Source organism: Bos javanicus, chromosome 4 (genome assembly GCF_032452875.1).
Source record: "Bos javanicus breed banteng chromosome 4, ARS-OSU_banteng_1.0, whole genome shotgun sequence".
In the NCBI taxonomy this organism is placed as follows: Eukaryota; Metazoa; Chordata; class Mammalia; order Artiodactyla; family Bovidae; genus Bos; species Bos javanicus.
This window is the reverse complement of record NC_083871.1, coordinates 25,641,606-25,664,328: the sequence shown is the minus strand read 5'-3', so window position 1 is coordinate 25,664,328 and position 22,723 is coordinate 25,641,606. Positions and strand designations below refer to the sequence as shown.

At 39.4% G+C, this 22,723-nt stretch overlaps 1 protein-coding gene across 4 annotated transcripts in view; it reads right to left on the bottom strand.

Moving 5' to 3' along the window:
* The window catches only part of LRRC72 (leucine rich repeat containing 72), a 69,883-nt gene that overhangs the window by 6,609 nt on the left and 40,551 nt on the right, over nucleotides 1–22,723 (bottom strand). For 3 of the 4 annotated variants that reach the window (XM_061413626.1, XM_061413629.1, XM_061413627.1), the window contains 3 exons: nucleotides 12,038–12,119; nucleotides 11,221–11,331; nucleotides 1,056–1,145 (listed from right to left, as the gene is read on the bottom strand). In XM_061413626.1, the coding sequence (XP_061269610.1) occupies nucleotides 1,056–1,145; nucleotides 11,221–11,331; nucleotides 12,038–12,119 (283 nt within the window). The remainder of the gene's footprint in view (nucleotides 1–1,055; nucleotides 1,146–11,220; nucleotides 11,332–12,037; nucleotides 12,120–22,723) is intronic. The other variant, XM_061413628.1, reaches the window with a different exon arrangement.

The window sequence follows — 22,723 nt, the reverse complement described above, 5'->3', positions numbered from 1 at the left end:
ACAGATCTATCTTATCTCATCCAGACATTCTAATGCATCACCATGGATGATTGAAATTACAACTGTGCTACATCTCTTCTTTTCCTCAAGGCTATGAGGAAAAAGAAGAATAAACATATGGTTTTAATATATCCTCATTAAGAAGTTACTCAGTTACAAATGATTAAGAATGTTCACATCTGTGGAAAGGTGAGTAGGTAGGTAGGTAAATAGCACTTATGGGTAAAAGAGACCTCAAAAAATGTAAAATATAATGCACTGAGGTTGATTATTTTTTTGTGGCTTATACAAATCAGACATACTAGTTTGTCTGCAATGTCTAAAAATATATCACAAAGAGGTTATGATTGATTACATGTTTTAGTATATATATATGCATATATACTTGCAGAATTTCAAAGAATATGACTTATTTTTTTTTAATATAAATTTATTTATTTTAATTGGCGGCTAATTACTCTACACTATTGTATTGGTTTTGCCGTACATCAACATGAATCCACCACAGGTGTACACGTGTTCCGCATCCTGAACCCACTTCCCTCCCCATCCATCCCTCTGGGTCATCCCAGTGCACCAGCCCTGAGCATCCTGTGTCATGCATCGAACCTGGACTGGCAATTTGTTTCACATATGAACATGACTTTTAGAATTTAAATAGGTTAAGCCTTAAGAGATTTAGTCCAATTGTCTCATTTTTGAAATAAAAAATTAAAAGAGTGCCAGGGGGTCAGCGAATGAGTATTCAATACATAACTGACAAAAAAATAAAAATTTAAAAAAGAATAAGGAAAAACATGTATTATTGACAAAGCTAGAATCAAAAGGAGACCTTTCTCCAGGCTCTGTTAGATGGTCTTTCCTATGAAGTCGTCAACAGACAAGCTCCTAAACTAGAGCAAACTTCATTCAGCAAAAATTTCAAAAATAAATAATTGAAAAACTTTGATTTACAAAGACAGTTATTTTCAAAGATCAAAGATCATCAGCATTTTAAACCACTGAGTTATAAGACTGGCTCTCCAATATTTCTCTTCAAGAAGAAATGCTCTTACGATTTCGGTCAAGCAACTCGACTCCTGGAAGGTGGTAGATTATATACAGACGATACAGGTTATACTGGCATAAAGGGTTTTGGTAGAGAGCTGCAAACAAAGAAGCCAAATTAAGATGTCAGATTTTGAAATCAGTTTCATTTAACACATTATATGAAAAATCGCAAGATTAATATAAAACATAAGTATATATGAAGCCCTGCTTCACAGACTTTTGGTTTCATCAAAACCTTACCTATTCATTGCAGGACTTACTTTTTCTATCTGTTAAATTCATTCATTCAACAAAAATTTTTGGAATGCTTACTATCTTTTAGGAACTGTGCTAGGTGCTGAGGATGTATCTGTGACCCAAATCTGCCACAAATGGGAAATTTTTTAACATGTCCATAAGTTAATCAGTAAAGGAAGAACTTAATATCAGCTCTAGAGGGTTCTGAAAAGATTGAAGGCAGGAGGAGAAGGGGACCACAGAGGATGAGATAGTTGAATGGCATCATTGTCTCAGTGGACGTGAGTTTGAGCAAGCGCTGGGAGATGGTGATGGACAGGGAAGCCTGGTGTGCTGCAGTCCAGGTGTTGCAGAGTCGGACATGACTGAGCAACTGAACAGCAATAAAAGAGGGTTCCTGCTGCTGCTCTTTATTAAAGGATTTGCTCATTTGGTTCTCTTCTTCCCCTCTCAAAGGTCACATTGGTGTCTGTGAGGAGATGAGCTGAGATGTGGTACACCGTTTGAACAGAGTTTTCTTTCTTGGCTTCCCACCATTGTGCCTAGTTCAGAATATGTAAAGCCAGTAGCAGCTTCAGGTCTCAGCAGGAGCAGAGGTGAACAGATGCTGGTTTTGCACCCCGCATGCCTCTGGCCAAGCACGGGGGCTTCGGATTTCCTTGTGTGGAGGTGCTAGGATACCTAAAGAACCATGCTCGCTAATCCAGTTGCTGGAGGTGGGAGGCATGCTAATGCAGAAGAACTCCTGGCATTTCTCTCATGACATCCCTTAGGCATCAGAAGATTTTAAAAAATGCATCAACATTTAAAAAATCTTCAACTGGAAGTTGTATTTTATTTTCCAGAGAAAAGGTAGAATATTTTCCCTCTCCTTCTTCAGATAATATTAAGCAGGGTTATTTCAATACAGTCTTTTATAATTTTCACTTGGATATCTTTAGCTATTGGATTCTGCCTACATGGAATTTCTAGAAAATAATTCTGGAAAATATACCTAGTGAGGAGAACCACTAGATGGCAGTAACAGAAAGAGCTCCAGCTATTGTACAAATATCACTCAACAAAATGAGGCTCATTTAATGTACATTTAGCTGTAGCATTTGACTATTTATAGAATACTAAGTTTGATAAAAGCATGAAAGTATTAAGCACTGGAAACCCAGGAAAAAACTGATTAATATTTATAAAGAAGAGTTTGCAACATAAAGAAGACAGGGGCAGAGGGCATGCTTGAAAAACAAACTGTTTAGATAAAAACTGAAGAAGCTAATTATCTGCATGCTTTTTTCTGCAGGAAATAAAACATTCTGATATTTGTTGTATAAACACTAACTTTTCCGGCTAATAAAATCGTTATATATAGCTATTCCCTGTGGAAAACATGAGCTTTAGAGGGACTTAAAGCAGGCAATGGAAGACACCTGGTGCATAATAAACAAAAGTTATACGAGGAAAGGCATAAAAGAAAATGTAGAGCCAGGGGCAACAAGAAAATTTAAAAGAAAGGAAATATGTATGTATTGGGGGAAACTAGAGGAAAAATAAAATGGATATTTTTCAAGATTTCTTAAGTGACAAAACTGGTTTGAATTTTAATCTTAAAAGACAAGGAATTTAACATAACAAAATAATTATAACTATAGGATGGGGAATAGAATGGATGTATATTAAACCAGTAATAAGGACAGATTTAAAAAGATCCACAGCAATCATGCATTGTAGTTTCAGCCAGAAAAAGAAGAAAACGATCACCTTCAAGAATATAAAAGCAAAGCACTGTTGTTTTTAATGAGAGTTTAGGAGGAAGAAAAATTCACACGCACTATTGTGCATAAGGCTGCTCTGTGGTTACTGACTTGGAGAATCACATCCGACACCTCATAACCCTGTCCTACATTGTAGCAGCTAGGAGCAGAGTCTGCCTTTGCATGTGATGTTAGTGGAAAATGCACAAGCATCTTACAATGACGTTTACTTTGGGGATACCCTTCATAGTCTGTTTTCCCTCTGAGAACATTACTATTTAATTCCTTCTCTTGGTTTTCGTCCTAGTGCTTGGTTAACTAACTTATTTATGTATTGTAATACTTCTGGCTTTTGCTAAACAAATCACCAAATTTGGATCTACTAATATTGCTTATTAAAAAGGTGTCATAATACTAAAAGCTCGTGCTTATTGTGGTTCAACATTCATCTCATCATAAAATCTAAGTGGTAGCAAGTCAGAAAACTGGGCTATTATTCTCAGTCTCTAAGTTAACTTTAAAAAATAGAATTAAATAATTTAAAATTATTCTGTTTTTATTATTCACTTTTTTTCTTACTCAAATTTTAAGAAGGAAGCAATCTTATTTTTAATTCTTTTTTCCCCTCCATACTATCAAGCATTAAATATTTTGGATTTATGAGTTTTGGACTGATGCTACTAAAATTACCATAAATAAAGTTTCAAAGATATGATATCAGTTTCCTGTGTCTGAAAGTTCTGAAAGCCTTCTATGATGTATGGGTACATTCTTTCGGGAACTATGAAGTGAAATTGCTTACACTTTCACTTTCAATAGGTTAATACTATTTAATCCACCTTTCCTCTAGGCTACTTATAGAGTACACCTTGATGGCGCCAGCACTGTCTTGCTTATCTTAATTTGGGATTCTGAGTCTAAGCAATTTACATCTACCCAATAATATATCAAAATGTTTCTACTACTTTACTGCACAAGCTTGAGCTCCATGAGTCACATGTGTGAAGCTATTTATGGAAACAGAAGAGGAAAAAAAAATTTATCTAAATAATTAGCACCAGTTAACTTTTAAAGCAAAATGTAAAATCCCATTTAAATGAACCTGAATATTTTTAAGATCATCTTTGAAGAAAGCTGATGTAATTAATAATGTGTCAGCATGTTCATTTTAATAGATGAGGAAATGATATAGAGAAGTTAAAAGCAGTTCCATCTGTGTCTGTACAGAGAAGCCTGTGGAAGGAAGCTTGCTGCTGCTGCTGCTGCTAAGTCGCTTCAGTCGTGTCCAACTCTGTGTGACCCCATAGACGGCAGCCCACCTGGCTTCCCCATCCCTGGGATTCTCCAGGCAAGAACACTGGAGTGGGTTGCCATTTCCTTCTCCAATGCATGAAAGTGAAAAGTGAAAGTGAAGTCGCTCAGATGTGTCCAACTCTAGTGACCCCAAGGACTGTAGCCTACCAGGCTCCTCCATCCATGGGATTTTCCAGGCAAAAGTACTGGAGTGGGGTGCCATTGCCTTCTCCAAGCTTAGCTGTCAACAATCAGACAGAGGTTCTGGCTCAAGGTTATTTACAAGATCAGAATCTCCACTGTTACCATTTCAACTAAAATCTCTGGGCCACAGCTTGTCCTGAATATGGAAGTGATATCTGATTTTTGAAAGACAAACTTGAACTAAACCAGGGGTTAAGAGAGTGAGGGATGCTCTTTCAGGATAAATAGCAATAAAAGGTCCAGCTGGCTTTTTAATAGAGTGGACTGTTCTACTGCATTGTATGGGAGAAGTAGTCCTAACCTTGAGGGGCATTTCAGGGTAAAGAGTCTCAGATAAAGTAACCATTGAGGGACTTCCTTGGTGATCTAATGGTTAAGAATTTGCTTTGCGATGCAGGGGCCATAGGGTCAATCCTTGATCATGTTGACTAAAAAGATGTACAACTTGAGAGTTGCAAATTAAGTTTTATTTGGGGCAAAATGAGGACTGCAGCCCGGGAGGCAGCACCGCAGATAGCTGTAAGAGACTGCTCCAAAGAGGTAGTAGAAGGTCAATATAGAGGATTTTGATGAAGGGGGAGTTCAATACCATTAAGCATTCATTTTAGAAAAAGTTTGTTGCTAGGACCTGATGTCACCATGAAGGAATTTAGGGCTTTTCTAGATATGAGGAGATGCAAGAATTGGGATGGTAAAATCTGTTCCTAAAACTTCTATCTAAAGTCCTGTCCCACAAGATTGCCTGAAGCACAGAGTGCCTTACTCCACCCTGAACTCTCTCAGGGGGTGTTGAAGGTCAACAGTGCGGGGTTTAGTCTCTGATGGCCATGGCATGGCAAATGGTTCAGTCATTGGCAACCATCTTGGCAAGCACCAATTTGTAGTTGACAGGGAACTAAGATCCCACAAGCCATGGAGCAACTAACTAGAGAGTCTGTGCATCATGAGGAATGATCCCACAAGACACAATGAAGACCCTGTGTGCTACAACTAAGACCTGACTTGGCCAAGTAAATAAATAAAGAGACCGTTGAGACCATGATCCCACAATGACCTCTCAGCATCCCTCTTCACTCCCTGACTATTGCCATCAGCAGTGGACTGCGGCCAACTGGGGAAGGGCGGGACAGGATATGCTTAAGATCAGAATCTGTAAAAGCTGGAGATCGCACCTTTGAGAAGGGGCATTTCCTGTCTCCAATGGTGAATCCTTAAAGACTGCAAGGAAAGCAAGTCTTAACAATTCTGGAATGTGGGAATCCAAATATACCTTCTAATAGTGGAGCTTCATGAAACACAGAGACAATTAGAAATGGGGAGACTAAAGATTTAGAAACAGAATGGGTTCAGCATTTTGTTGCTATTGGAATGTTTTTTTCCATGTAAGCAAAGAGGCAGGGAGGCTGAAGGTCAGTGAAAGTCTGCAGCCACAAAGCAGGTCTTCGACACCAGTACAGATTTAGAAAGAGTTTGGAGGAGAGAAGGGAAGAGGAAAACGGAGCAAGAGAGGAAGGGTGTGGAAAGGAAGACTGCCTGGAGAGAAAAGGTGTGTCCTGCCTGACTCAGCCTGGAAGTCAGGAATTCCAGTTTCCAGGACCTCACACTCTGCAGCAGTTTTAGGCCTCCCTGAAGCTCCCAGCCATGGGAGCAATCTTGGGCAATCTCTCGGCAGTTCTCTTCATAAATGCCAGTGGAGGGTGCAGTGCTGAAATGGATTAGAGGTTTACCCTCCAGGCTATTTTCTCACCCTCTAAAGAACTGGTAATTGAAGTGGAATAATAACATTTTAGCATTTTATACAGTTTTTACAACTTGAAAAGACAAAATTCTTAACACTTGAAAATACATGGATTTCTCATTTTAGTTAATGAGCTGAGTCTATTCTGTGATTGCAAATGAACCTTATAGAAACTTAATTTGGGGACATTACTGCACAAATATAATTCAGTTCAGTTCAGTTCAGTTCAGTAGCTCAGCAGTGTCCGACTCTTTCTGACCCCATGAATCGCAGCACGCCAGGCCTCCCTGTCCATCACCAACTCCCGGAGTTCACTCAGACTCACGTCCATCGAGTCAGTGATGCCATCCAGCCATCTCATCCTCTGTCGTCCCCTTTTCCTCCTGCCCCCAATCCCTCCCAGCATCAGAGTCTTTTCCAATGAGTCAACTCTTCGCGTGAGGTGGCCAAAGTACTGGAGTTTCAGCTTTAGCATCAGTCCTTCCAAAGAAACTCCAGGGCTGATCTCTTTCAGAATGGACTGGTTCGATTTCCTTGCAGTCCAAGGGACTCTCAAGAGTCTTCTCCAACACCACAGTTCAAAAGCATCAATTCTTCGGTGCTCAGCCTTCTTCACAGTCCAACTCTCACATCCATACATGACCACTGGAAAAACCATAGCCTTGACTAGACGGACCTTTGTTGGCAAAGTATATGTCTCTGCTTTTGAATATGCTATCTAGGTTGGTCATAACTTTTCTTCCAAGGAGTAAGCGTCTTTTAATTTCATGGCTGCAGTCACCATCTGCAGTGATTTTGGAGCCCCCCAAAATAAAGTCTGACACTGTTTCCACTGTTTCCCCATCTATTTCCCATGAAGTGATGGGACCAAATGCTGAGTAGCTAGTAAATGCCAACATTTTTTAAAAATATAATATCTTTAACCAAAATGAGGTAAGGGTTCAAACTGCATATTTGGTACTAAAATTTTTCAGAAATTTTTTTTGGCGGGGAGGGGCAATTATACACACCATTTTCTCTATTAAAAAAAAAAAATCCCTCTAAGATTCTCAGTTATAACAATTTATATAACGAATTACATGACTATGATTTTTAAGTAGAGGTCACTTAAAACGTTGTGACAGGCAATGGTATGGACCTTACACTACCAGGCTGAGCTAATAGACTTTCAGAGAGCAGGAAAAGGCACTCCTGCACCCCACCTCAGGGCCGACACTACTCTGTGGCCACACAGAGGCTTCCTACGGGAGGCAGGCACTGAATTGAATTTCAGACTCCATTCACACCCCAGCCCATCCCCTGCCCCCACCAGGCACTTCTGTTTAGGGCATAACTTTGTTGACTATGATGGCAACCTTGATTGCTAACCTCCAAATCTTGCCTTGTAAAATAAATTTGCTTAAATTATCGAGCTCTTATATTTGGCAAATTGTCCAATTAGTTTTGCATTCAGGCACCTCAGGTCTTCAGGAAATACAAAGGTTGACTGTTAGAAAACTGTAAGCTCCATACAGATCCAGATGGGGTCTTTCTTGTGTACCTTTATGTCCCCATCTAGAAGAGTATCACTCAGTGAATGCATGATAAATATTTATTGAATGAATGAATGAATGATAAATAAAAGAAGCACAGTATGAGTTTAAGTTTTAACATTCCATAGTAGTCTAGTTAAAGCTCTGAGCCCTGCATTTCTACCATTAAAGAGGGAATAATTCTAATCACATCATGCTAATCACATCATTGGATTGTTATGAAGATTTAAATGAGAATATTATAAGAAAGTATTTTCTCAACACTCAAACATGTTATTATAATGATTATTTAAAATGTCAATTAAAAAAAATCTCTTTACCAATAAGCAGAATTTCTAGACCATGTGCATCTTAATTCATTATCCAACTTTACACAATCCATAGTAAAATAATATTTTTGTTGTTACATCTGGGGTCAGTCCCTGGTCAGGAAACTGAGATCCTACAAGCCACACAGAGCAGCCAAAAGAAAGGAAAAAAAGCCCACGTATTTTACAGAATTAGTTTAATATTTGAAGCAATTCTGAGAGGTAGCTATTAGCCCATTTTACAGAAAAGTGAAGGTAAGGTAGAGTAGATCTTGCATAACCAGTCTCTTAATCACAGAAGCACCTGTTCAGCACAGAAGGGCCAGATACAAATATGCATGTCAATCCTGATAAGTCTTTAATAGACCTTATTACATCTCAAAAATAAGCACTGAATTCCCATGAACTTAGGGTAATCTTAATAGTTAGTTTAAGAACCTACCTATAAGCACTTAAATAATTTCTCCTTACAGTAGCTATAACTAATCAACACTGAAAATATTTGAAAACTTTAATAATTATGCTTTGATCTGATCAAGACCTCCACCAACAACAGCAGTTTACACATATTTAAAGCACTGTCTCAGGCAATTCTGAGAAAATAATACAAAATAAATAGGGGGGAAAGAAAATATCTATATTTTGACACTGTATAAAGAAGTTTCTCTTGATGAAAGTGAAAGAGGAGAGTGAAAAAGTTGGCTTAAAGCTCAACATTCAGAAAACTAAGATCATGGCATCCAGTCCCATCACTTCATGGGAAATAGATGGGGAAACAGTGGAAACAGTGTCAGAATTTATTTCTGGGGGCTCCAAAATCACTGCAGATGGTGATTGCAGCCATGAAATTAAAAGACGCTTACTCCTTGGAAGGAAAGTTATGACCAACCTAGATAGCATATTGAAAAGCAGAGACATTGCTTTGGCAACAAAGGGCCATCTAGTCAAGGCTATGGTTTTTCCTGTGGTCATGTATGGATGTGAGAGTTGGACTGTGAAGAAAGCTGAGCGCTGCAGAATTGATGCTTTTGAACTGTGGTGTTGGAGAAGACTCTTGAGAGTCCCTTGGACTGCAAGGAGATCCAACCAGTGCATTCTAAAGACCAGTCCTGGGATTTCTTTGGAAGGACTGATGCTAAAGCTGAAACTCCAGTACTTTGGCCACCTCACGCGAAGAGTTGACTCATTGGAAAAGACTCTGATGCTTGGAGGGATTGAGGGCAGGAGGAAAAGGGGATGACAGAGGATGAGATGGCTGGATGGCATCACCGACTCAATGGACGTGAGTCTGAGTGAACTCCGGGAGTTGGTGATGGACAGGGAGGCCTGGTGTGCTGCGATTCATGGGGTCACAAAGAGTCGGACACGACTGAGTGACTGAACTGAACTGAACTGAAAGAAGTTTCAAACTCTGAAATCTGAAAACCCATTCACTGCTCTGACTCTTTTCCCTTGGTCCACCTAGAAACATTTGTTCTGAATTGCCATCATGTACCAGTTTATTTACTCTTCAACACTATAAGCTTATTGAGAGTAGGAACTGTGTATTATTTATTTTTCTAACCCATCTCACACTTTCTCCAAATACTGAGGCCAGTTCCTGGTTATCTATGAATTAAGTTTGTGGTTTACCCAATGGAAAACTTCCATTAAAATATGCTCTTTTGTGGGGGGTGGGTGGGTGTCAGCTTTATTAATATAATTTCCATATGATAGGCTTCACTAATTTTAAATACACAATTCATAGTTTTTAGTATATTCACAGAATTGTGCAATCGTTGTTGTTCAGTCACTCAGTTGTGTTCAACTCTTTGAGACCCCATGGACTGCAGCACGCTATGCTTCCCTCCCCTTCACTATCTCCCAGAGTTTGCTCAAACTCATGTCCATTGAGTCAATGATGCCATCCAACCAACCAACTCATCCTCTGTTGTCCCCTTCTCCTCCTGCCTTCAATCTTTCCCAGCATCAGGGTCTTTTCCAATGAGTCAGTTCTTCAAATCAGGTGGCCAAAGTATTGGGAGCATCAGCTTCAGCACCAGTCCTACCAATGAATATTCAGGACTGATCTCCTTTAGGATGGACTGGTTTGATCTCCTTGCAGTCCAAAGGACTCTTGAGAGTCCTCTCCAATACCACAATTCAAAAGCATCAATTTTTCGGCACTCAGCTTTCTTTATGGTCCTACTCTGACATCCATACGTGACTACTGAAAAAGCCACAGCTTTGACTAAATTGACCTTTGTTGGCAAAGTAATATCTCTGCTTTTTAATATGCTGTTTAGGTTGGTCATGGCTTTCCTTCCAAGGAGCAAGCATCTTTTAATTTCATGGCTGCAGTCACCATCTGCAAGGATTTTGGAGCCCAAGAACATAGTCTGTCACTGTTTCCATTGTTTCCCCATCTGTCTGCTGTGAAGTGATGGGACTGGATGCCATGATCTTCACTTTTTGAAGGTTGAGTTTTAAGCCAACTTTCTCACTCTCCTCATTTCATTTTCATCAAGAGGCTCTTTAACTCCTCTTCACTTTCTGCCATAAGGGTGGTGACATCTGGATATCTGAGGTTATTGACATTTCTCCCAGCAATCTTGATTCCAGCTTGTGCTTCATCCAGGCTGGTATTTTGCATGATGTGCAACCATTACCACCTTCCATTTCAGAACATTTTCATCACCCCAAAAAGAAATGCCAGGCTATCACTCCACAGACCCTCATCCCCCAACCCTGGGTTAAACACTAATCTATTTAAAAGCAGTTACCTCTCAGTGTTGCTATCTTGATCAATGTGCCCATTCTGGACATTTATATGAACAAGTGGAATCATATAATAAATGCCAAAACTTCCTTTTGAGGTAAAAACCCAAAACACAGATGTAACATGTAACACTTCTTTTGGGTCACTTTTGGCATTTTCATACTGTATCATTTCACAAAAGTTTTTTCTACCTATTGTTCTTTTTAAAATGTATTTTTAAAGAGATTAAGATCTAGTCTTGTTTTCGGGAACATCTAAGCAGTTTTGTTAAAAACACTGATCTAGTTTAAATTCAAAACATGAAATAGTGTGTTATCACTTTTAAATTATGGACATATAAAGTGCAGATTAATACTTAGGGTCTTCAGATTTAGCATTCCCTTTAACTCTTTTACTGTTGCGTCAAGGTTTATTAACTCATTGTGATGTAGCAGGAGTATATGCAGTGAAGGCAAATAGTGCAGGCCTGAAAAAAATAAAATATTTGTGTAAGATTTAAAACATTTTTTTAAATGAATAAAAATGTTTTGTACTACTCATGATAATAGTATACAAGTACTTTAATACCTGGCTTGTAATTATCACTTTAGAGATTGTTGCAGATACAAAATTAACTCAGAGTGAAACACAGATTTGACTGGGAAAAAATATAACCAGTAAAAACATTTAAGATTATTTATGAAGTCATTATTTTTATTAATGCTCCCAAACATTGTTAAAAAATTTGCTTCCACAATATCTAGTTTGTGTCCAATGATGCAGTAGAATGGCAAAATTTTTATGTTAAAAAAAAAAAGATTCTTTAACATCTTGGATAAGACATTTGATAATATTGAGCTAAAACCATAATCAAACAGCACATCTTAAATGAAATATACATAAGAACATTAAAAATTAAGTTTCTATCATATATTTTCAATGGAAATGTTAAAACAGAGTTTTCCACACCATTAGCAATACCATGCATGTGTATGTGCTAAATTGCTTCAGTGATGTCCAACTCTTTGTACTGTAGCTCTTATGGACTGCAGTTCACCAGGCTTCTCTGTCCATGGGATTCTACAGGCAACAATATTGGAGTGGGTTGCCATGTCCTCCTCAGCAATACCATAGTTGAAAGTTATTATTTAATTGAAAATCTTTTCAATTAAAAGAGAAAATTTAAGACATACCTTCAATATCAAATATTGCATTGTTGTTTAGATATAATTCTGCCAGACAATAGTTTCTGGTTAGAAATGTTATTCCATGGAGCTGAAAATGAGAGTTAGAGAACAATATACTTACTACAAAAACTATACATAATTATATGCACATATATAAATTTAGTTAAGAGCTAACATTTGGTGTTTTTATTAATTATCTGCAACTTCTTGCCTGGGCTACTGAATTGCCTTTGAAGGTACATGTGATAAAAAGAGTGTGTGCCCACAGGACTGGAAAAGGTCAGTTTTCATTCCAATCCCAAATAAAGGCAATGCCAAAGAATGCTCAAACTACCACACAATTGCACTCATCTCACACGCTAGCAAAGTAATGCTCAAAATTCTCCAAGCCAGGCTTCAACAGTACATGAACTGTGAAATTCCAGATGGTCAAGCTGGATTTAGAAAGGGCAGAGGAACCAAAGATCAAATTGCTAACATCTGTTGGATCATCGAAAAAGCAAGAGAGTTCCAGAAAAGCATTTGCTTCTGCTTTATTGACTATGCCAAAGCCTTTGACTGTGTGGATCACAACAAACTGTGGAAAATTCTGAAAGAGATGGGAATACCAGACCACCTGACCTGCCCCCTGAGAAATCTGTATGCAGGTCAAGAAGCAACAGTTAGAACTGGACGTGGAACTACAGACTGGTTCCAAATCAGGAAAGGAGTACATCAAGGCTGTATATTGTCACCCTGCTTATTTAACTTATATGCAGAGTACATCATCAGAAATGCTGGACTGGATGAAGCACCAGCTGAAATCAAGATTGCAGGGAAAAATATCAATAACCTCAGATATGCAGATGACACCACCCTTATGGCAGAAAGCAAAGAACTAAAGACCCCCTTGATGAAAGTGAAAGAGGAGAATGAAAAGGTTGGCTTAAAACTCAACATTCAGTAAACTAAGATCATGACATCTGGTCCTCAGTTCATGGCAAATAGATAGGGAAACTATGGAAATAGTGAAAGACTTTATTTTTTTGGCTCCAAAATCACTACAGATGATGACTATAGCCATGAAATTAAAAGACACTTGCTCCTTAGAAGAAAAGCTATGACCAACCTAGACAGCATATTAAAAAACAGAGACATTACTTGGCCAACAAAGGTCTGTCTAGTCAAAGCTATGGTTTTTCCAGTAGTCATGTATGGATGTGAGAGTTGGACTATAAAGAAAGCTGAGTGCCGAAGAGTTGATGCTTTTGAATTGTGGTGTTGGAGAAGACTCTTGAGAGCCCCTTGGATGGCAAGGAGAGCCAAACAGTCCATCCTAAAGGAGATCAGTCCTGAATATTCATTGGAAGGACTGATATTGAAGCTGAAACTCCAATACTTTGGCCATCTGATAGTAAGAACTGACTTCTTGGAAAAGACCCTAATGCTGGGAAAGATTGAAGGCAGGAGGAGAAGGGGATGACAGAGGATGAGATGGTTGGATGGCATCACTGATGTGATGGACATGAGTTTGAGCAAGCTCTGGAAGGTGGTGATGGACAGGGAAGCCTAGCATGCTGCAGTCCATGGGGCTGCAAAGAGTCAGACACGACTGAGAGACTGAACTGAACTAGCTGACTTAATACAAACTTTTCTTACCACATCCCCTCTAAACTGTGTGGTTTTCAAAGCTTCTGGAATCTGGTCCAGCCCTTTGTTTCGACAACCTTTCCTGTTGTTCTGCTCCATGTCATAGCACTGGATTTGGCTCCATATATCCACTGATTCACCACCACATATTACTGAGTGGCCATTATGTGCCAAGGGCTCCCTCCTCAGATAATGCTAAGCCGTTTCTGCATCTGTGTATGAGTCATGGTTTCTCTTTGCCTGAATGGCTTTTCTTCCTGGTACATTTCTGATTATTCTCAAGGATCTGCCCTAGGCTGGCAATGCCTCTCCCACCATCCCTGAGCAGGCTGCCACAACACGTTTCCACTGCTCCAGAGATTCACTGAGACCATTCTTTGATCTCTTTGCATCTCAGTGCTGTCTTCTTGCTTTGTTTTGACCCACATTTTGTTTCTCTAAACTTCCACATGCTCCAGGACTTTGAGTCAGATTTCCTGAGAGATGGTTTAATTCAGTAGTTAAATGCTCTACATGCCACCCACCCGCCCTTCCGCTGAGGTATACCTTCCCCCTCTCACCACTGTTCCCCCTCCCCCAAGAAGGCCTAATTCTGAATTCTCTTTTTTATACCCCAGTCTATGAGCCATCTCCTCTTCTCGGGCTCTCTGTCGTTCATGTCAACAGATCTCAGTTGAACCAAGGACTCTGTAATCTACATACATTCAGGAGATCAGACCCAGGGCTAACAGCTCAACTGGCCACCATTTCCAAGAAGCAGACAAGATACAGCACAATCCTCTTACTTTACAGCTCATCTTTCTTTAATAAGTCCTTTCCTGATAAGTCCAAATCCCATGAACCTTCCTTTTCTTGATCACATCCAACACTTTCTTAGACTTGTGCAATTACTTGATCACTGGTTTTGTGTCTTCCTTAAGGAAAGAAACCATGTTTCTTCAGTCTCTGATCCTTCCCATCTCTCCATTCTCCTAACTACACGGTGAAGTGTGATCTTACTTTCAAGATGAGATTAGAAATTTCGTGTGCTATATGAATTGGAAATAGTCAAAAGCACTCTTGATAATTCCTCTAATGAACCATTAGGGTACGTAATAGGAGTATTTAACTCTGATCTGAATTCAGAAATGTTTGTTACCCTGCAAGGAGAATCCCACTACTTTAAAGAAAAATATTGATTTTATAACCCTGATAAAATTTGACAGATTTGAGTTATGAGGATGAGATATGGTAGAGTCACAGGGTGGGGCAGATAAGTTCTAAAAGCAGTGCTTAAGTTAAATGTGAACAATGCTCACTTTACAGCTTCATACAGGATGTAGCAGGGAGAAGAATCTCATGAAACAGTTTTGATCAAGTGCTTACTGGTTTATATATACAGAAATAAGTGCTCATGATTGTAAATTAGTTTTATATGTTTATTAAAATCTATCACGGGAAATACTGTCATCAGTTAAATAAAACTGTTTTAACTTTTGATGGATTGATTTAGGTAGACAGATGCCAACTTATCTGACTTAGTGAGGATTTATTAGAAATTTTACTCATGCCCTCTCATAACTCAGAAAAGCTATTTTAGACTTATATTCTAAGTTTGAAAATGGGTTTCCTTAGCAAATTTAATTTTTTCTTATACTTGCAACAGTCCCAAATTATGAATCTATAAAATGCACATGTTCTGCTCAACCTCATTTTCTCTCAGTCTTATCTGTACCTAATTACATCAGCACTTGTGAAGGAGAAACACTAGTAATTTCACTTCAGCTTTTTGAAAGGAGCCAAGTTTGTGCCAAGTAGGAGAGACCATTGACACAGCAAGGGGTGGGTCCCAGTTGCTTCCTATCCCTTCCACTCTTCCTGCTAACCTCCTGACAGCCACTCATTACCTTTTTGTCTTTCCCCTCACCAATCCCTAATCTAATGATAGCCACACTTAACATCAGCATGGAAAGAGAACACCAGGGCAAATCATGACTTTTTCTTCTCTTTTTTTTCCCCCCAGTTGCCTGCCCAACATTGACAGAACATTACTAGTTAGTTGAGGTTTTAATTTCTCTTGCATTATGCATTAACACAAGAATACTAATAAACTCAAACCATTTAATCTTGATTATAGAATAATAATTTTCTCAAGAGCGTTAACATCTCTGAATCATGATTATTGGAATTTTAAGATTGCACTACTTGTTGGGATGAAATGATTTGGGGGAAATGGAGTGAAAGGAGATAAAGCCAGATCATGAGGACCTTGGGGAACTATTAAAAGATTTTGTACAGAGAAGTGTTATTTACCAGTTTTATTTTGGAAAGAAAATGGCAGGAAAGAGTACTGTTTAGGAGAGACAGTAATGACAAGAGATTAACAAAAATGGTGTTATGCTAATTCAAAAGAATATATGGATCCCAGAGTACAGTAATGACCATGGAAGAAGATCAAAGTAGAGGAAATTGAGAGATAGTTCCAAGGTAAAATTCACAGGACCTTATAGACATTGCAAGGTACCAAGTTGCTGAAGTTAAGATCCAGAAATGGGAGTTGAAAGACTTGCTGATTATTTTGACACTCAGACCATTGTTAAAGTAAAACATTATTACAATTTTCCACTTAGAAAAATCTACACTACCAATTTTAAGGATTGCCATAAAATTTATATTAGAATGTGACATTTCACAAATTATATCAAAACCTCAGATATGCAGATGATACCACTCTAATGGCAGAAAGTAAAGAGGAACTAGAGAGCCTCTTGATGAGAGTGAAAAAGGGGAGTGAAAAAGCTGGCTTAAAACTCATCATTCAAAAAACTATGATCATGGGATCCAATCCTATCATGGCAAATAAATGGGGAAAAAGTGGAAACAGTGACAGATTTGGGGTTCCAAAATTACCATGGATAGTGACTGCAGCCATGAAATTAAAAGACGCTTGCTCCTTGGAAGAAAAGATATGATAAACCTAGACAGCATATTCAGAAGCCGAGACATCACTTTGCCGACAAAGGCCCACATGGTCATAGTTTTTCCAGTAGTCATGTACAGATGTGATAGATGGACCATGAAGAAGGCTGAGCACTTGAAAAGACTCTTGAAAGTCTTTTGGACAGCAAGAATATCCAACCAGTCAATCCTAAAGGAAATCAGTCCTGAATATTCATTGGTAGGACTAATGCTGAAGCTCCAATATTTTGGCCATCTGATGTGAAGAGCCAGCTCATTGGAAAAGATTCTGATGCTGGGAAAGATTAAGGGCAAGAGGAGAAGGGAGAGACAGAGGCTGAGATGGTTGGATGGCATCACTCATCATGATTAAGTGGACATAAGTTTGAGCGAACTCCAGGAGATAGTGAAGGACAGGGAAGCCTGGCATACTGCTGTCCATGGAGTGGCGAAGAGTCACATGTGACTTAGTGATTAAACAAGACCAACATATCTTAGCTCAGGGTTTGGCACATAGCAAGTGGTCAATAAACAATAGCTGCTATTATTTACTCCCTAACCATTATTACTTTTGATAGAGTGGAGAGCACTTACATTTAAGATAAAGCTCTTATGGGTAAGCACTGATGTACTAGTGGGGAAATTTTTAGGCCAGCATGATTTTAAAGTTAAGGAGGCATACTTTTAGGGCAGGATTTCTCAACCTTTACAACTATTGACATTTGAGGCCAGATAAATTTTTGTTGGGGTTGGTGGAATTGCTCTGTGGATTGTAGTATGGTTGGCAGCATCCCTAACCTCTATCTGCTAGAAGTCAGTAGCATACACACCCCAGCTGTGAAAATAGAAAATGTTTCCAGACATTGCCACATATTCCCCTTTTATATGTGAGGTGGGAGAGGGGTTGAGAAGTCATTCCTGATTGGGAATTACTGATTTAGACTCAAGGGAAAAGTCATATCTTTTAAACATTTATCATGACCCAGGAACTAAGCTAGATGTTTTCACCAACGTCATCTGACTCTTACAGTAGACCATGGTATTTGTTTTATTTCTTTTTTTACTTAGGAGGAAACTGAGGCTTAGAGAAGCTAAACAGTTTCTCAAGATAATAGAGCAAGGGTTCAAATCCAAGACTGTCTGATTCTCAGATCAAAAGTTGGCATATAGTGCATCATGTGGTTCATTAAATTGGGGGAATTTCTATATAAACCATCCAGAAGACATTCAGTTCAGTTCAGTTCAGTCACTCAGTTGTGTCTGACTCTTTGCGACCCCATGAATCGCAGCACACCAGGCCTCCCTGTCCATCACCAACTCCCGGAGTTCACTCAGACTCACGTCCATCGAGTCAGTGATGCCATCCAGTCATCTCATCCTCTGTCGTTCCCTTCTCCTCCTGCCCCCAATCCCTCCAAGCATCAGAGTCTTTTCCAATGAGTCAACTCTTCACATGAGGTGGTCAAAGTACTGGAGTTTCAGCTTTAGCATCATTCTTTCCAAAGAAATCCCAGGGCTGATCTCCTTCAGAATGGACTGGTTGGATCTCCTTGCAGTCCAAGGGATTCTCAAGAGTCTTCTCCAACACCACAGTTCAAAAGCATCAATTCTTCAGTGCTCAGCTCTCTTCACAGTCCAACTCTCACATCCATACACGACCACAGGAAAAACCATAGCCTTGACTAGACGAACCTTTGTTGCCAAAGTAATGTCTCTGCTTTTGAATATGCTATCTAAGTTGGTCATATCTTTCCTTCCAAGGAGTAAGCATCTTTAAATTTCATGGCTACAGTCACCATCTGCAGTGATTTTGGAGCCCCCAAAAATAAAGTCTGACACTGTTTCCCCATCTATTTCCCATGAAGTGATGGGACCAGATGCCATGATCTTAGTTTTCTGAATATTGAGCTTTAAGCCAACTTTTTCACTCTCCTCTTTCATTTTCATCAAGAGGCTTTTGAGTTCCTCTTCACTTTCTGCCATAAGGGTGGTGTCATCTGCATATCTGAAGTTATTGATATTTCTTCCTTAACTTGAATATAATTTCAAATAATGGAAAATATTATTAGTTTGAGTAATGGAAAATATGGAGTAATAAAAAATATTCCACAATTATTTTTTTCTACTATATCAGCAATAACCAAAAAACATGCTTAAAATATACCCCAAAATATTTGGCATCAAATGAGAAAAAAGAAGAGAACTATAATAATCTCGAGATATATACACATATGGCAAAGTACAAATGTCTTCTGCTGCTGCTAAGTCACTTCAGTCGTGTCCAACTCTGTGCAACCCCATAGACGGCAGCCCACCAGGCTCCTCCATCCATGGGAGTTTCCAGGCAAGAGTACTGGAGTGGGGTGCCATTGCCTTCTATGAATGTGTTCTGAAGATACATATATATGTGATATTTACATAGATATATGGGCTTCCCAGGTGGCATTAATGGTTAAAAAAAAAACCTGCCTGCCAACACAGGAGACATAAGAGATGTGGGTTTGATACCGGGGTAGGGAAGATCCCCTGGAGGAGGGTATGGCAACTCACTCCAGTATTCTTGCCTGGAGAACCCCATGAACAGAAGAGCGTGGTGAGAAATAGTCCATGGGGTCACAAAGAGTCGGACATGACAGAGGCAATTTAGCATGCATGCACAAATAAGATTACCTTATTTAAGCAATAAGACAGACACAGAGAGGTTGAGTAACTTGTTCACAGGGCTACACAGCTAGTATATAGAGGAACTGAAGCTTGGCCCAGACTCCAGTGTCCTTGCTGGGAACCACTGAACTTTATTACCACCCAGGGTAGGAAGCTGAGCTGTGAAGCTCATTCCCAGATGCAGCTTGAGTCACTGGCTTGACTAGTCCCATCCATCTGATCTAATCTTGAATCTCAAGGGATCTGGGTTTCTCTCAAAAATTGCTCCAGTCTGGCTGCCACTATCTTAGGCTAACTTTGGGTCCCAGGCACTGTCCTCTCATGTCTCCAACCCTTAGGAAGTTTTTCTCCAGTTTTATCAATGACTTTCCAGCAGAAACTAGACAGATGCATCTGATTGCCAGTCAGCCCAAACTAAAAGAACCACCCAACATTGGTGTGAAGCAAAGTAATATGCAAGTAAATGCACTTGCTCTTGGTTTCTTCCACGTTGCTTTTCAGCATTCCTTTTTCCTGGCATCCTCTTACCCCTGAACACCCTGCTTCAAGCCCTTTCAACATGCTTTAGAGTCCCATTTCTGCAGATTGGTAGGTAGGGGTAAACTGCTATATTGTTGATAAGGCTTAAGATAGCCATCCCAAAGGTGTTTCTTCTAAATTATTTTGTTCACTACTTTACCCCTTTCTCTTAGAACACTGTCTGCTAGCAGTCGCTGCTGCTCCTGTTAGTCACAAAGTCGTGTCTGACTCTTTTGTAACACCATGGGCTGTAGTGTGCCAGGCTCCTCTGTCCATGGGATTCTCCAGGCAAGAATACTGGAATAGGTTGCCATTTCCTTCTCCAGGGGATTGTCCTGACCCAGGGATCAAACCCATGTCTCCTGCATTGCAGGTGGATTCTTTACAGCTGAGTCATCAGGGAAGTCCTGCTATTTCTTTTCAATTAGAGGATTGTGATCGATGACTCTCTAATTGCTGACTTTCAGGTCAGTCTGAATAGGTATTGTGCTCTGAGAAGATTTCCGAGTGTCTCTAGAATTATGTTCCATAATAGCTCCCTAGGATACAGCTTGTAAAATCAGTTTTAGAGACTATGTTCACTAAATCTGAATAATGCCATCAATATAAAGAGTGTCTTCAAAAAACATCTATTGTTGTAAAACAAGATCACAGACTTGGAAGGAAACTTAAGAATTATGCACATGATTGCTGGTGAGGAAAATGACTTCTGGTTAAAAGTTCGTATTATAAACACAGATTTAATTTTTTCCAGCCAAATATTTATCTAAAATGACAATAAAATAATTGTTTCAAAAGATGTATGTTCATAAAGAGAGGGAGAACAGAAAATCAGACCATAGCAATATGGTTTTGGGAAGTATATGATCTAGGGGTAATAGAATTAATAGAAACAAGAAATTCAGATTCTAAACCAGAAAACAACCTTATATTTATACCACAAAATTCTAAAAAGTCTCAAAGACTGGATGTGAGGATAAAGAGGAGAGGATTAACTGAACAGAGAAATTCTATTTCTTAATAATGTTTCCAGTATAACCATATGGCAACTGGACTTCTCCCCTACCACCTCAAAAGACTAGAGATTCATTCCCTGGGTGGAATGAGGGACTCTTTTAAGGGAACTCTTTTAAGACAAGAGTTCCTGGTCAAGTAGCCGCTAGACAGATGTAAAGACAGAGGTTCCCACTGAAAACTGAGATTAAGGGAATGTATGTACACTATATGTTGAGGGTTCCCAGACCTCTTTTCCCAGCTTGGCTCTCAGAATGTGGGCAGCCAGATCTTTATAGTTTAATGCTGCTATATATAAAGATAATATAATAATAACATTTAGAGGGGTAAAAGAGCCCTGGGAAATTAAAAACATGAATGTAGTCTAAAATGTAATAAAAGAGTTGGAAGAGAATGTTGAAGGAATTCTCAGAAAGTAGAGCAATCTGACCAAAAAAATAGAAAATGGAGAAAATAAAAGAAAATTAGAGAGCCAGTTCAGTAGTTCAACATTTGTGTAGGAGTTCCAGAAAGAGAATGGTGGACATAAGAGAAAAAGAAATCAACAATACACTCCAAGAAAAATTCCCCAAATGGAAAGATATGAGTTTCTTGACTGTAATTTCCCCAAGCTCACCACAATGGTTGAAAACAGACCTGTACCAAAGCACATCACTGTAACATGTCAGAACACTGTCCTCCAGACAGAACACATGTGCTCACATGTGCACACACACACATCATATTCAAGGATCAGGGATCAGAACGAAGAATGGCTTCATACTCCTCAAAAGTTACGCTGAAAAAATACAGAACAGTGGAGTGATGCCTTATCTCTAACTTAGAATTCTACCAACCCAATGAGCCAAAATATCTGTCCAAATATGAACACCGAATATACACAATTGCAGGCATACACAATCTTAAAAAAAAATTACCACATGGAACACTTTCTCACAAAGCCGCTGGAGAATGCAGTTCAGAAAAATGTAAGACACACAATACAAGAAATAAGAGGGGGCAAAGGGAGTCCCTGGTATGGCTATGAAGGGTGATTAAAATTGTGCACAGAGGGATACCGGGCAGAAGTCCAGAGTGGAGCACGTCAGAAGGCTCTGGGCATACTTCTTCAAGAAATAAAAGCTACGGAATGATTCATTGAATAGATTTGGTCAACTGGGAGAGAGTTTGGGTTGAATAAGTAATAGTAACTAACAAAAAGTATATTTGTTTGTTTGGGTTGCATAACAAATATCACAGACTAGGTGTCGTAAACAACAGAAATTTATTTCCTCATAGCTCTGGAGGCTAGAAGTCCAAGATCAAGGTGCTGGCAAGACTGGTTACATTTTGAGGCCTCTCTCGTTGACTTGTACATGGCCCCTTCTGATACCTTCACGTGACTTTCTATCTGTATGCAATGTCTATTCTCCCTCTCTTTCTCTCTCTCTCTCTTTCTCTCTCTCCTCCTCCTCGTCTCTTTCTCCCTCTCTCTTCCCCTTTGACCCTCTCCCTCCTCCCTTCCATTTTCACTCTTACTCTTGCTCTCTCTCTCCTCTCCCTCTCTATCCTAATCTCCTCTTCTATGATGACATCAGTCACACTGGATTAGGGCCCACCCTAATGTCCCCATCTTAACTTCATTTCCTCTATATAAAAGTCCTAGTAGCTACCCTAGTCAGAGAAGGCAATGGCAACCCACTCTGGTGTTCTTGCCTGGAAAATCCCATGGACGGAGGAGCCTAGTGGGCTGCAGTCCATGGGGTTGCTAAGAGTCGGACACGACTGAGCCACTTCACTTTCACTTTTCACTTTCATGCATTGGAGGAGGAAATGGCAACCCACTCCAGCGTTCTTGCCTGGAGAATCCCAGGGATGGCGGGGCCTGGAGGGCTGCCATCTATGGGGTCGCACAGAGTCGGACATGACTGAAGCGACTTATTAGCAGCA